General features: G+C 41.1%; 1 protein-coding gene across 6 annotated transcripts in view; it reads left to right on the top strand.

Annotated features, from left to right (window-relative positions):
• INTS10 (integrator complex subunit 10) overlaps positions 1–15814 on the top strand; it is a 45494-nt gene that overhangs the window by 20463 nt on the left and 9217 nt on the right. For 2 of the 6 annotated variants that reach the window (XM_077814861.1, XM_077814858.1), the window contains exons 9-16: positions 2139–2272; positions 2808–2961; positions 3662–3744; positions 7691–7846; positions 9374–9482; positions 10122–10201; positions 10738–10900; positions 12685–12778. In XM_077814861.1, coding sequence (XP_077670987.1) covers positions 2139–2272; positions 2808–2961; positions 3662–3744; positions 7691–7846; positions 9374–9482; positions 10122–10201; positions 10738–10900; positions 12685–12778 — 973 coding nt within the window. Of the gene's footprint in view, positions 1–2138; positions 2273–2795; positions 2962–3661; positions 3745–7690; positions 7847–9373; positions 9483–10121; positions 10202–10737; positions 10901–12684; positions 12779–15814 lie in introns of all 6 variants that reach the window. The other 4 variants (XM_077814860.1, XM_077814857.1, XM_077814859.1 and 1 more) reach the window with 2 other exon arrangements.

Raw genomic sequence — 15814 nt, 5'->3', positions numbered from 1 at the left:
TTCTTGTGTGGAAGAGATGGTACTGCCCTGGGCCTTCCAAGCAGGTGAGAAGCACAGAATGAGTCCCCAAGGAGCCTCCTTGGAGTAGAGTTTAGTAGGGTTCAAGAGAGAATTAGACATTTACACAAATAACCTCTGCAGCAACACTTAGCTAGAATAAAAATGGATAAGAAATATAAACCTTCATGTTTTGTATTCATGGGATGTAATCTAGCAGGTTGGGGTTAGGAAGAATGATCCTACGTGGGCAGGTTATTGAAGAAACTTACATCAAAGGGGATTTACACCTTTCTCTGAAGAACCTGGCACATTTCACTAATTGTGTCAGGATACTGGGCTAGGTGAATCATTTGTCTGATCTAGTTAGTACAGCATTTCCTATGACATTGGCCAAGTCACTTACCCTCACTAGGCCACAGTTTCCTAGTCTGCAAAGTGGGGATAATTCTGCACTGACCATACCAGTGTTGTTAGACTTCACCTCTTGGGTTTGTGTTACTGCGGGTGGGTCTGACAGGAACTCAGTAGTTTCAAGATTCTGAGCCTGTTGGATCCAATGGGGGACATCTTGTGCTGCCCTTGATGAGTTACTTATGCTTCTACAGTCACATCCTATCTGAGAAGAGTTGGTGAAGGAACTCCTGAGGGACTGCGTTCTCTCCCCCAACTTGATGCAAGCCTTGAGCACTGTGCTTCACTCTCACATCCTTTCTGGTACTACTGTGTCAGTTCCTGAGCTCAGTAATATATTTTTGTGACATCTCTTGTTGATTTCTGCTGTGCCATCAAATACCGGTGGAGTGCAGTGCCATGGGTGTTACCTGCGTCACTGGGGGTTTTTCTCCTCCTTTTTTAGAAAGGAACTGGCTATAGAAACAAGGAAGAGAGCCTACATGTTTCAGCAAGGGAGGCACAAGATGTCTCCTGCTGGATCCAACAGCTCTCAACCTCCATCTATGAGAATTCTCACCAGGTGCATGGACTGGGGTGGCATCTGTTGAGATGTAGATCTTCAGTGAACAACGATTACTTGTAAGTAATCATCTCTATTTCACGGGGTTGGATGGAGGTTTATGAGATGAGTGAGGAAATTCACATGTCTCTCATAAGCTCTCAGGCTGTCTGCGGGCTTGGGCAGTAATCAATGCTTTGGTTGACATACTTTCAGGATATTCATTTTATGTTTGATGATGCATCGCCTCCTTTCTTGGCAGACAAAGATTTTAAATGGGATGACAGAGAAATAGATTTCCTATTCAGTCTTCCTTCTCTCTGCAAGCATGCAAACCCCTAATACACTGGGGTTTTTTGGGGTAGGTTAAGGAATGAAACACTTTTGGGGTTCCCCTTTCTAAATACTGGCAGCACACTATGGCACATGGAGATAATACTTCCCTATCTCCGTTTTACAGATAACTAAACTTAAGCACCAAGACCTTAAGTGATTTGCCCAGGATCACACAGAAAGTTTGTGGCACAGTTGGAAGTAGAAATCAGATCTTTTGACTTCCATTCTTATTCTTTACCCACAACTAAGCTTCTTTGGAGGTATGGTCATGGGAAGGGGTAGTGGACTTTGGCAGCCAGCTAAAAGTTTGATCCCACATATCTGAAGTCAGCAGGAGCAGTCCATAAGCAAGTTACACTTGAAAATCTTGTGGTAAAACAACTGCGTTCCTCTTTTCAGGCTTCAGTGGCTGTCAAGGCTCTGCTCCATTTTCCCGTAAAGAGTTCTTTCGGAATTTTTCTTTGGTTGTTGCTTTTAGGCTGTTGGCCAAATGGAACAAATGACTGGCGTTATTTAATGATTGCTTTTAGTTGAAAGTAAATGATGCTTGGAGACAAAAGACTTAAAACTCTTACATATCTTGTGACTGCTCCCTTAAAAAGGGGTTCCAAGATTTTCTGACAGCTTTGAGCAATTCACCATGACTTCTGGCAGAGGATTCATGACCTCTAAGATATGGCTCCCTTCAAAGCAAGTTTATCATTATCAGGGTATTTTAAACATTGACACAATTCGTTGAATTACTTTCTAATTGTTCTGCACAACATGTGTGAATGAAAACATTTGAAGCAGGCAAATAGTCATTCAGTTCAGTGTAAAGCAAGTCTTAATTTATTTTTTTTAAATGTAGGGCCAAATGCTCCAAACCAAGTTCCGCTGGTTCTCCTTGAGGATGTGTCCAGTGTCTATGGTGATACAGATATTGATCGCAACAAGCACATACATAAAAAGAGGAAACTTGCAGAAGGAAGAGAGAAGACAATGGTAACTCCTTTAGACTGTTCAATTCTTAATAGAAATGGTACCGCGTTTGGAATTTAGAACATTAGGAATTTCTGTTCATGACCAAAATATGCAAATATGGAATTACATTGTTGGTAAAAGTACACATTTTAGAAGAATTACATGGGATTTGCAGTATGCCATGATGGTTTTGGATTGACTGAGAAGTTTAAGATCTTACTTGAATAATAAATTATTCTAGTTCAATCTGGATAACAATACCACAATTTGACCATTTATGATGACATAGCACTCAGGGTCTCGATAGCTTATTTTTAGAGTAAAATATCAAATTTTTCCACTATTTTTCATTTCTTTTTGCTAAAGGAGTTAGTAATATTTAACATATAATTAATTCTAAGCATAGAAATAGTGAAAAGTCTATTCTGAAGATATTTGCACTGGGATTGTTTGTTTTGAAGCTTATACGCAATGTTGCAGAAGTTCCATAAGATTCCTTTGAAAAACATTTAATTAAAGAGAGCGAAATGTTTTGTCTATACTGATCCTTAAGCAGAGTTCGGATGATGAAGACCCTTCTGGGAAGGGGAGAAGTCGTCACATCACAATAAATAAGACAGACCTTGCAAACTCTGTTGAAGTACTAGAGAGCTTTAAATTGGCAAGAGAGAGCTGGGAGCTTCTTTATTCTCTGGAATCACTCGATAAAGGTAAGGATGATTGCAGGTGTTTTCTGTGTATGTTTCCTTGTTAGAGCAGAATTGTTTTACTGTTAAAATACAGTTCAGGTATTTCTGAAATTACCCTCTATTTTGGAAGTCTGGATGGTTTGAGATTGGGAATTGAGATAAGAAGCCTTATCAATTATCTTGGAATTTGGTTTATGTGTTGATTTTTAGTATCGTCCATACTTCTGTATTTCTTCACTTGCCTTTCCTTGAAAGCAGCTTTTACTAAGGTAGCACATAGGTGGTAGTAGAAAAGAAGGAGAAATGGGAGAACATAGTACCGAATGGATACCAAAACCTTAGGTGTTGTGGGGGTGTTGCTAGTAACCTCCTGAAGATTTGCATGTAACAGATAATTTCCCCAGCAATTTGTTTCTATGAAGATAGTTACTGGGTCTTTTCTTTTCTAATTATAATGTGGTTTTTATTTGTCTTATATTGTTTGAAAAAATACTTCATCTTACAAATAGTACCAGTTAGCTCTATTTAGGTATGTTGAATACTTTGGTCCTGAAGAACAGCATGATAAATAGAAAAATGGTGGATTAGAAATTGTCCTATGTTGGAAATGTTTTTGTTCAGTCTTACTATTTTTCAGTTTTATTATTAGATGCCTTTCAAACCAAAGCTTTGCAATACTTCCCCTCCCATCCTTAAGACTACTTTCTGATTGTTTACACAGAATTCACAAGAATTTGCTTGTCATGGAAGACAGATACTTGGCTTTGGTTACGTATCTTCCTCACGGATATGATCATTTACCAGGTAAATGAAAGAATGAGACTTAGACTTTTGAATAGCCTTTTGACCTAATGGATTTGTGTCATGGTTAGCTGCATCTTTGATCCCTCCTACATTTCTCTCTAGTGCACCCTTTCAAGTAGCAGGCCCTGTTTCTTCACTCCTCTCAAGGTGGAATCCCTCAATTCTCCTACCCACAGAGCAGATTCCTGGCCTACAAGCACCCCTGTCTATCAGCTGTTTCCTTAGCAGGCCCAGCTGGGTTTGGCACATGCAAGAGACTTCCTTTTGGAAGCTGTGAACAGTAGGTAAATTCAATCACTCTGAGCGCTGCCTTCAAAAAAAAAAAAAAAAATTATTTATCCATAAGAACATAGCAATCAGAATAAAAAAAGGGTAAACAACAAAAGGCTTATATGCATATATCTGACCTAATATTAAATAAAAATAATACCACCTACCTCTTATAAAGCATCTTTCATCAGTAGATCCCAAAGAACTTTGTGAAGGAGGTCAATATCATTATCCCCATTTTTCAGTTGGGGAAACAGAGGCCCAGAAGGGTGACGTGACTTGGCCAAGGTTACCCCACAGACTAGTAGTAGAACGGGGACTAGAACCCAGGTCTCATGAATCCTAGTCCAGTGCTGTATTTGCTAGGCTACACTTGGGGAAAGCCCATACATCTCAGGTACAGTAACTCCTCACTTAACCTTGTAGTTATGTTCCTGAAATATGCAACTTTAAAGTGAAACAAAGTTAAACGAATCCAATTTCCCCATAAGATTTAATGTAAATGTGGAGGATTAGGTTCCAAGGAAATTTTTGGGGGGCAGACAAAAGGCATTATATACTGTACTGTACTGTGGTTGGGAAGTGCCCCTGGCTTACCCCACACAGGTACAGCCCGCTGCAGGCACTGATGCTAGGAAGCACCTTCACAGCATCAGTGGCAGCTTACACGGAGACTCTGCTGGGGGATGACTCTGCTGGGGGATGCTCCAGGCCCGCCTCTTCCATCCCTGCTCCACTCCAGGCCCACCTCTTCCCACCTCCTCTCTGGAGCATGCTGCATCCCCGCTTCTTTTTTCCCCCCCTCCCAGAAAATCCTATGCATTGCCAAACAGCTGTTTGGCGGCACTTAAGACTTTCTGGGAGGGAGGGGGAGAAGCAGAGACGTGGCGCGTCCCTGCTCCTCCCCCTCACTCCCAGTGCGTCCCTGCTGCCAAACAGCTGTTTGGCAGCGCTTAGGACTTTCTGCGAGGGAGGGGAAGGAGTGGAGACGCAGCACTTCCCCGCTCCTTCCCCTCCCTCCCAGGAAGTCCTAAGTGCCGCCAAACAGCTGTTTGGCAGCAGGGAAGCGCTGGGAGTTGAGGGGGAGGAGGTGGAGAAGAGGAACTTGTGCAATGCTCCCATGTAAAGTCGCTGCTCTTCCACAAAATCTTACAAGCAGTGGAGAGAGCAGGCAGCCAAACAACATTATAAGGGAGCATTGTACAACTTTAAACAAGCATGTTCCCTAATGGAGCAGCGATATAACTTTGAAACAACATTAAGCGGGAGGACGTTAAGTGAGGAGTTACTGTATGTCGTCTTCTGGGGACTGGGGTTTCATCTGCTTCCCTGCTGACACTGCCCCACCCTTGAGCTCAGGGCCTCAGGTTTTTATCTACTTAATAGTGCTTTGTTCCATGTGCCCCATCTGAAGCTCCTCCCTCTGAAATCAGTTGTTGTGTCCAGGTTGGTCAAAGACAAAACTTCAAAGGCATTAACACCTATTTTGTCAGTTAAGTGCTGGTGTTTGGGTTTTCTAAAGCCATTGCCTGCCTTCCTGCAGAGGGATGTGAGGGGAACTCCTGCAGGAAAGAACCTTTGAATCATCTAGCCAACAGCATAACAACGATCAAGTAAACAGGAACACATAATAGTCATAAAAATAATAGCCATATCTCCCACAATTTTCTTAATTTACTTGTATTTTGAATGCAAAATTTCAAAATGTTTCAAACCAACCAGTCCTGTGTTTTCCTTTACTTATCTGATTTTTGGTTGACTGAGGCCTTGTCGACTCTAGATGTTTTTTGCTGACATATCTATAGCGGTATAATTATACCAGCAAACTCTTCAAGTGTAGATGCAGTTTATACTGGCATAAGAACACTTCTGCATAGCTTACTCCAGTTCCCCAAGATACATAAGCTATACTGGAAAAAACACTTTTATATCCGTATAAGTGCATCTATTCCTTGACTTATGTTGGCATAGCTATGTTACTTAAAAATCACACTCCTAATCAACATAGATATGCCAGTATAAGTTTTTAAGTGTAGACTAGGCCTTAGTGACACAGGGCATTTTGCTGGTCTCTTGCTGTTAGAAATGGTTTTCTTGGAGAAGTTTTTTAATTTTCTCTTGGCAATCTCAATGTAAATAAACATATAATGAAAGTCACCTAATAGTTTCACATGCTTTGGTCATTCCTGCTATTTTAAATGGAAAATTACAATATCTTTTAAAAAAGAGAGATTAAGAGCATCCTGACAAAGTAGTTCTTGGTCTTTCCCTGTACCCAGGTTTCCCTTAAGACTGCTTAGAGTGGGCCTTGAGTGATGAGGTTAAACTTGACTGAGGTTTGCTAAAAAATGCAGCCGAATCCTCTGCTTGGAAGGGCACTTAGATAAGAGAGCTGACTCCTTGCTTGGTACTGTACTACTTATAGAATCGTAGGACTGGAAGGGACCTCAAGAGGTCATCTAGTCCAATCCCCTGCACACCTGGCAGGACTGAGTATTATCTACTTCCATCTCACTGCAAAGTTTTACAGTGTGCTGGAGGCTTGTCGAGAATGGGATTCCCATAAAATCTTGTCCATAAGCCTTTGGGCAAGGTAAACGTCTTGAAATACATGACTTTTTAGCTTTTGGCATGGTGGCATTGGTAGTGTTTCCTAGGGGCCCTGCAAGTCTGCCCCTGCTGGGTGGCGGTCCCCACAGAAGGAAAAGGTCCCATGACTCATTCCTAACAGTTTACAAGCTAGCTCCCTCGTATCTTGGCTGACATTCTAATGCCCACGACACGGTGAGTTGGCATGGCAGGCACAAGGACTGCCATCTTTGTCTACGGAGTGTTTGTGATATGCTTTGTAAAGTGTTTAGGGTTACTTGGAATGTGAAATGTGCTCGTATAAAATCAGCTGGAGTAGTGTAACTTAGGTCAACTTACCCCAGCAGTGAAGACAAGACCGGAGTCTTGCCCACTCTTGCAGTATAGTGTTTGTTCAGCAAATCACTCTGTTCTTCAGGCAGTATGCCATAAAATAGGCTGGTTTTAATTTTTAAATAACTTAAAATCTGTCCTTCCACTACAGACAAGTTGTATATCTAATTAGCAATCAAGAGAGAATCTTCCAATCAAACAGGTACAAAAACTGTGTATTCAAGAAGATAGGGAGAGAAAGAGATAAGGTTTTCTTTGATCTAGAGTTATTTTACCAATAGTGAAATAAATTACAATTTATCTTAATCAGTTTTGGGCAACATATACCATGAAAGCTGAAGACACATGCAATGCTTGACTCGTGCAGATCCATTCCAGTATAGTGAACAGACTTTTTCAGCGGACTTAAATGGCTCCAAAATAAATGATTAGTTAGCTCTTGAGACCATGTTTGTAAATTCAAATTTTAATTTGAAACAGATCTAATTAAAAATCCAATTTAAATACATATAAAGAGAATCATTGTTTTTATTTTTCTCAAAATTAGGCCTATATCTTCCCTTGTCACTAGCTCACAAATGTACCATTCAAACCCCTCTCTTACTATGTCATAGCTTAATTAGCATGACGTGAAATCTTCGCTACTTGGATAACCTCGGCTTTGGAGACTTTCTAAGGTAGGATTATCTCCTTTATTTCTTTATGAATTGTGTGTGAGAAGGTCTAATGTTCTTTTTAATTACTTTTTTGAAAGGGTCAGTATAAAAAAGCAGTTACCAGCCTACATCACTTAGCAGCTCTTCAAGGATCTCATTCTCAGCAGCAGATCACAGGACAAGGGTCACTACTAGAGAATCAGAGAGCACTTCTCCAGTTAGCTACTTGCCACTTTGCCCTGGGAGAATACAGAGTAAGTACAGCGTACAGGCCCCAATTCCCCAGTCCTTCCCCTCCAGTTGCCAGTCCTCCCTGGGGGTTCCAAGCTAGCTTGCTCCCAGCAGGAGATCAGACATGCCACCTGACACCAGGAGGGCTCTGCATCTCTGCCCATGCTCCCTGAATGCATGACAGAGCTGCCAAATGTGTATCATGTGAAATGCGTTCTGTTTGGCAGCCGTGAATTGGAGTTGGAGTTACTTGTTAAATTGACCTTAATTTTGAATTACCTTCCTTTAACAGTGGGTTTGATAATTGTAATTGCAGCCTTTGTCTAGGGATTCTTACTTTTATTGTTGACATATATGCTTCATCTTAGCTTCACCTTAGTTTTTAGCGCTGATCACATGGAGGTGATTAAGGGTATGCTGGGGTGGAGGGAATCTCTGGGTGGTGGTGAAGCGGGTTATTGGAAACATAATCTTACTTTTTGGAATACGATCACAGAAGAGAGTTGCCACCTGACAACTCAGCAGACTTGGAGGATCATATTATTTGGCGTGACCTCTTAATGCAATTTAGCTTTGGAATATGTGTTTTATACCTTATTATTGTTACTACTACAGTAGTGCATAGAGGTCACAGTTAACGTGGGGCCCAGGGTGCTATGCCGGGAACAAATTCACTATTATTCCCTGTCCCAAAAACTGAGGCTTTGTCTACACTGGCACTTTGTCGCCAAAACATTTGTCGTCTAGGAGTGTTTAAAAAAAAAACCACACACACCCCCGCCCCCAAGTGCCGGTGTGAACAGTGCTTTGTCGGCAGGAGTGCTCTCCTGCTGACAAAGCCGTTGCCGCTCATGGGGAGTGGAAGTTTTGGCAGGAGAGCGCTCTGAAGTGACTTGCCCGAGGTCACATGGCAGGTCAGTGATGAAGCTGAGAATAAAACCCAGGTCACCTGAGTCCCATCCTGCACCCTCTCCACTAGCCCATATTTCCTCCCCTACAGACAACTTTTTCATTAGAAATCCTTAGGTTTCTTTAAAATTGATTTATCTGATTATATATCCCTCTTGTACACTTTTATTTCTCAATAAATTAGGGTTTACAGCATTTTTGCAGTGCTATCAGATTGCAGTTTTGACTTTTGGGGAATAACTTCTCTAAACAGGGACTGAAAAAGCCTTATTTTTATTAAAAACTTCCAGAAACAGTGAAAACAATTGGAACTCTAAAAGTAAATTTATTTTAAATTACCAATGGACTATTCTTGCACTGTTGAAGTAAAAAACACTATGAAAGAACTAAGCATCCACTGTTAAAGGGGGTAATTTCATCAATTCATATGACATCTTTTTCCCTTTGTCCAGACAAATTAGATTACTTTGTCCACTAACCCATTATAGATTATAAATTCTATTAGATAGAGATCTTCTGTGTTCCCATTTCTGCTGCCTACTGCAAGAGTTGTAATTCACTGTTCTGTTACTGATAAATCTGGATTTTGTTTTAAATTTAGAATCTCAGGATTATTTATCTTTTTATATTTTCTCTTGTAGTTGACATGTGAAAAAGTACTTGATCTGATGTGCTACATGGTACTTCCCATACAAGAAGGGGGTAAAACACAAGAGGAGCAGCCTAAAGTGAAGTCTAAATTCAGGAAAGGTATTGGGATTTTTTTGGGTTTTACTTCCAACCAGCTGTCTAGAGATACCTTTGGGGTGGAGGAGGAATTGTGAGATTCCCAGTGACGTAGATTGTAGTAAAATCCTTACGCTCTGCTCTGGAGTATGTTGCAATATGCATATTGTATGTCCGTTTCAGTCACTTATATGTGCACTAAGTTTTCACAGTTTTCCTTATGTTGCATTGTAGCGTGAAAGCTCTGATGTTAATGGGAGAACACTGGTTTCACTCTGACCCAGTATCACCAGACAAACCTGATTACAAAATACTCTAAGCATTTCACCCAGCTTAGTTTTAGGACATACTTGTCTATATCCTAAAGAAAACAAACTGTACATTAGTACTGTGGAAAGAGATGGTGTTCCTTATCCTCCTTTATCTTGTAAACGTCTTGTCGTCAACGTCATTTTACTATGTAGCAGAATACACAATCCTAGCACAAGAAAGGAGATAAGACGACGGACTTTTTAAAATTACTTTACATTTTAATCATTCTGATTGAGGCATGGGATTAGGTAACTGCAGGTTTGTGCCTCCTTTTTCCCATTCTGACTTTTAAATCAAAATGATAGGATTATGTGACATGCATAATTATGTAATATAATTTCTCTATTACAGGTTCTGATCTAAAACTTTGGCCATGTACCAGTAAAGCTATTATGCCATATTGTCTCCATTTATTGTTGGCTTGTTTTAAGGTAAGTTATTGTCAATGCTCCATATGCTATGCGCATCTTAGATCTAAATTATGCTGCACTGTTCCTGAAATTATGTGGCAATGCCCCCTCCTTGTCCACATCTAGTATAGTATCTTGGTGATAGTATCTTTTGTGCTACTCATTTAATTTGGCAGTCAGAATGGATAGAGGTTTTGGCAGCTGGATGGGGGACCACTGAGGCTTTTTGTACCCAGGAAAACGTGACATGTTAGTACCAGGGGACAGTTTGTGCACTTTGTATTGGGAGGGAACTAGTATCCTCTTTCCTGCTCCTATTTGGCATGGGCAGAAGTGACTAACTTAAGAGGAGAAGTTGAATTCCCCATTTCCCCATACTAGCAACCCTCAACGACAATTAGCTGCCCTCCCCCTCATCCCAGTATCTTGTTGTGCTTCAGCAATGATTAATAAGTGCGTAGTCTCGGCCACCACTGTTAGTTTTGGACACTGGGTGTAGTAATCTGTTGTGATGTTACTGATTCATACACTGTGAGTCTTTTTTTCTTTTTTAATAGCTGAGAGCTTTCACAGATAACAGGGATGATATGGCTTTAGGTCATGTGATCGTGTTGCTTCAGCATGAATGGCCAAGGGGGGAGAACTTGTTCCTGAAAGCCATCAACAAAATCTGTCAGCAGGGAAACTTCCAGTATGAGAATTTTTTCAACTATGTTACAAGTATCCTTTTTCCTATTAAATAACTATCCGTGCAGCAAAATACAATGCAGAATCCTCTGTCATCTAAAACCATCAATTAGGTTGTAAGGAATAGTCATTTATGAAAATATTTATTTGCCTTCTCAAGAGACCAAATTGTGCATTTATTTATGTGCCATGCAAACCTTTTGTAATCTGTGGGAGTGCATGAAGTGTAAATCAGAGTAGAACTGGCTATAAAATGGATGTGTGATTGCTGCTGGTACTGGAGAATATACATCCCTACGTTGCTGTCACTCCTCAGTTTAATAAAATGGCAGTTGCTTGTGCTTTACAAATAAGTCTCTCAGCACTTCCATTACAATCAGGAGTTACGCTGGGCCATTATGCTGGAGTTTTTCAGCTATGCTCCTGGGTGGGAGCAGCAAAGTGAAAATTATCCACGCCTCAGAGATCCAAAATCTTGTCACTTTCACTTTGCAGCTGTTTGCAGATGGTGGGTGATATTTTCAGAATTAGGTGTATGCACATTCATACAAACTATGTCTGATTTATGCATACAAATGTCAAATGTGTGCGTAAATTAGGTATGTATATGCATATACGGTCAGCTAAGTGTATAACTAGACTGGTATCTAATTGCAATAATTATTAAATGAGATGGGTCTAACTACAGTTGTGGACCCCTAACTAAAATTTTGTTCTTCTGTGCAGCAACTGTGGGAGATGTTAAGGGAAGAAACGAGGGCAGTGGTTTTCAGCCTGTGTTCTGTGGACCCCAGGGGGTCCGCAGACTATGTCTAAGATTTCCAAATGGGTCATCACCCCCATTTGAAATTTTTTAGGGGTCCACAAATAAAAAAAAAGGTTGAAAACCACTGAATTAGGACATAGGAATTGAGAAGGAAGAAAAGGTAAATCTGAAGAAGAAAAAACACACAAAACAGAGAGAGAATGAGGTGAGGGGGAAAAAGTTAAGACGATGGTTGCAAAAGGGCTAGTATGCACCAATACAATGTGGCGTCACTTGCTTTTCAATCCCAGTCTGACTACATTTACTTTGATGCCATGTTGCACAGAAAAAAGAAAGCTTTTCTGTCTGTCTTGTGCATATGTGGTGATCCTGACTTGTGTGAGTGCACTGTACCTTAAAAATATCTGTGAAATATTTGGAGGCCTTCAGTAACGTGGTAAGATTGTTTAAACCAGTGGTTCTCAACCAAGGGTATGCATATCCCTAGGAGTACGTAGAGGTCTTCTAGGGGGTACATCAACTCATCTATATTTGCCTAGGTTTACAATAGGCAACATAAAAAGCATTAACAAAGTCAGTACAAACTAAAATTTCATACAGCCAATGACTTGTTTATACTGCTCTACATACTATACCCTGAAATGTAAGTACAATATTTATATTCCAGTTGATTTTATAATTATATGGTAAAAATGAGCAAGTCGTCAGTTTTTCAGTAATGGTGTGCAGTGATACTTTTGTATTTTTATGTCTGATTTTGTAAGCAAGTAGTTTTTAAGTGAGGTGTAACTTGGGGGTAAACAAGACAAATCAGACTCCTGAAAGGGGTAAAATAGTCTGGAAAGGTTGCGAACCACTGTGTTAAACTACCAATGTTTTATTTGTATATCAAAGAACCGTGTGGTACAGATAACTTTGCCTTATCTCTGGCTGGTCTTTCAGCAGGTATAGTGTTGCTTCAGTCTTCATTTTTTTTTGGTGAGATTGCTTTGTGAAGATCTGTGTTTTATCATTTTTTTTCCCCCTATGAAGTCCTGAACCTTTTCTACAGACATTGATATGCTGGAGGAATTTGCCTATTTAAGAACACAAGAAGGAGGGAAGATTCATCTGGAATTGCTGCCAAATCAAGGAATGTTAATCAAGTAAGGGGAAAAAAATATTTGTTTTCTATTTCAAATGATCTGAAATGCATTCTGGTTGTCTGTTTGATTTATCTGAGCTTATGGCTAGTATGTTTGTGATACAGTATTTCTAACATGTAGGAGGTCAAACAAGGCCATGGATTTGTGTCTCCCCACCAAATTCAGGGCTTTTCGGTGCACTTCAACTTTAAGCTTGTCTAACTGCATTTTTTGAATTGTGTTGCACTGGAATAACTGGTATTGACTGGCTACTGTATTACTTTTTCATTCTGAAACTTATACTGTAACGGTATTCTTAATTATTTAGGCATTAGGTAAAACATATTAAGAACTATAATTACAATTATTAAGGGGAAGCTCCCTTTTATACAGTTATGAAAGCTCACATGGAGCTATGTATAAATTACAGTCGGAGTAAACTTAATTAAACCTCTGCCTGGTTTTCATCTCATCTGAGCACATAAGCTAAGCAGAGTCAGGCTTGCTTATTACAAGGTGCTGCAGGAAATCATTTTGGTAAGTCAGTAGGAAGCAGACTTCCTTTTGAGTCAGACTAGACCAGTGCCCTCAGCAAGGTCTTGAAGGCAAAAGTGTCTTTGAAGATCTAGAAAATTGGTCATAAAGAGCCACTGGCATTTTTACAAATGTTGAGGTGTTAAACCTTGTGTCCTGGCCAAGTTCCAATGTTTTTAACAGTATTCTGGCTACTAATATTCCCACTACTTACAGGCTAAGGTTTTCAAAAACAGGAGCTTACAGTTAGATTCTTGAGTCCATATTTAGGTTCCTTAGTACGTCTGGCCTGACTTTCAAAAGTGGTGTGCATCCACTAGCTCCCATTGAAGTCATTGAAGTTGTGGGTGCTTAGAACTTACAAAAACTCCAGCCACACTCTGTGTGTGTGTGTGTGCAAATGTGCCCAGCTATTTGATGGCGTCATCATCAGCCAGGTGGAGAACTGACAGCCTGCTGTCAAAATAAGTCAGTGGGCACTCGTCAAGGATATGCAACATAGTCTGAAGTTGACCCAGCTGTATCGCAGATCATTATAAAAACCCCATTTAAAGAGATTTTGGTGTTTAAATACGCACTTAGGAGCCTAACTTTAAGCTTCAGATTTTGAAAACCTTGGCCGTGACATTTTTCACTCCTCTTGCTAAACTATTATGTAATAAGTTGACTATTTAACAGTATATCTGTGGTGCTGATCCTCCTGGTCATGGTTATAAAGCTACTCAAAAGTGATGACCTTTATGATGCTGCCAGTCTGGAGAGCAGTGCCAAGCATGGTACTGTAAGGGAGAGACCATGCTTTACAGATATATAGGGAATTAGAAAATGTGACACTGAAGACCTAGGCTACCTGGGAACTTTCTGGGCATTGCTTCATGTTAATTACAATAGTTTAATACCATGTTGTTGTTCTTTCTGTCCTTTCTTATTGGGTAACCATTATGCTCAGTGTTCTAACTGCACCAGCCAGGAAATAAGAGAAAAGCAATGTCCATTGCAAGAGAGAGAATCTTCCTAGTTGGCCTTCTGTCCAGGTAGTACTTTGCCTCCTGTATCATGGAAGCAAACAGGTACAGATGCCCAATTCCTTTTGCCCCACTAATCCTTCCTCTTTCTGGATCCTGACCACTCCCCACTCTGATATGTTTGGGCTGCACCTTTCTTCCAGGAGGCACAGAGGCTACAGAATTTTTCCACATCCCCAGCAGTTCTGTGCCAGATTGTTTGTTTGCTACCAGCCAACAGAACAGAACATCAGCTCAGTTCTCCTATCATACCCCGGTTGAGCTTGGCAGTATCCAGGCAGTAGTAGGTGGTTTGTATTCATCCCAGCTGTCCCTTCATCTGACTCAGTGGTTTCAAGAAAAGTCTCCATGGACGCTCTGCATCTTTGCTTCTTACCTCACCTGGCAGTAAGGTGACCTCTTCCATATAAGGACATCATCATACTTGTGCTTAAAAAGACTTCTGTGATGTTTTGCAGCAACAACCCAGACAGATCCCAATGAGCTCTTTCCTCAGTACTGAATGCGCTTATGGGCCCAGCACTGCAATATGGGAGACGTATCCCAAAAGCTACTTTCTTACAAGGTGGCAGTTTTAGTTGGTGTGACTTGGGTTAATTGTTTCTTTGCCTTACATTTAGTTTTCCCTAGATGCTACAGTCTTGGTTCCCAAAGGGAATTGGTTCCCAAAGGGAACCCAGGGTTCCACCTTGTCTACCAGCATTTTGCCCAGAACCTTCCACTTCCCTTCTGAGGAAATTATATTCCTCTTGGTCATGGGCTTGCCTGAGCCAATGGAGCATCTCACAAACTTACCTTGTCTTACAGAAGTCCCGTTAATACTCACTTTAGGCTGATCTTCCTGGGCCCGGCAATCCACAAAGTAAACAAAACCATTTCATTGACTGACAAAAGGCACAGTCAGCCAGGTCCTGACCAGGCCAGATTTCTTGGGTTAAAATGGGGAGCTCCTTCTCCACTCCCAGCTTCACCCAGAACTGGCCCCCGGAAGAAGCAACCAGGGTGTACTAGGCATTTGCTACTCCCTGCTGTGCCCTGACTGGTTCCTACAAGCTCCCAGCCTTTTTCGCCACTGGAGAACTGAACATTCATTGGTCTTACCTGCAGCTGATGGTGGGTGGCCTTTCTAGGCAGCTCCTGCAGGACTAAAAGCTGTGCTCTTCCCCCCCCCCATCCCCCCAAAATGACACACTTGGGTGCTCCAATGTGGTGGGGTCTTCAGCAGGGAGCAGCAAATGCCTGGTACACCCTGTCACTCGTCTCCTGAGCTCAGGAAAACAGGCTACTATTTGTGTACTTCAAAGGCTGCAACGAGGGCAGTGTAGCTTGGAAGACCTTGCTGGCCGTAAGGATAAAGGATTATAGCTGGCGGGTTTATAATTTAGGCTGGCAAAATTCATATGTTTGTCACATTCCACTCTAGCCCATAGAGATGAGATGGGGTAGGGGTGCTGAGCTGTGTGCCTCTTTCATCTGTGATGAGGCCCCCTAGTGGTTT

Source organism: Eretmochelys imbricata, chromosome 4 (assembly GCF_965152235.1).
Source record: "Eretmochelys imbricata isolate rEreImb1 chromosome 4, rEreImb1.hap1, whole genome shotgun sequence".
Lineage (NCBI taxonomy): Eukaryota > Metazoa > Chordata > Testudines > Cheloniidae > Eretmochelys > Eretmochelys imbricata.
Note: the sequence above shows the minus strand (reverse complement) of the source record. Positions and strands in the feature narration are given on the sequence as shown.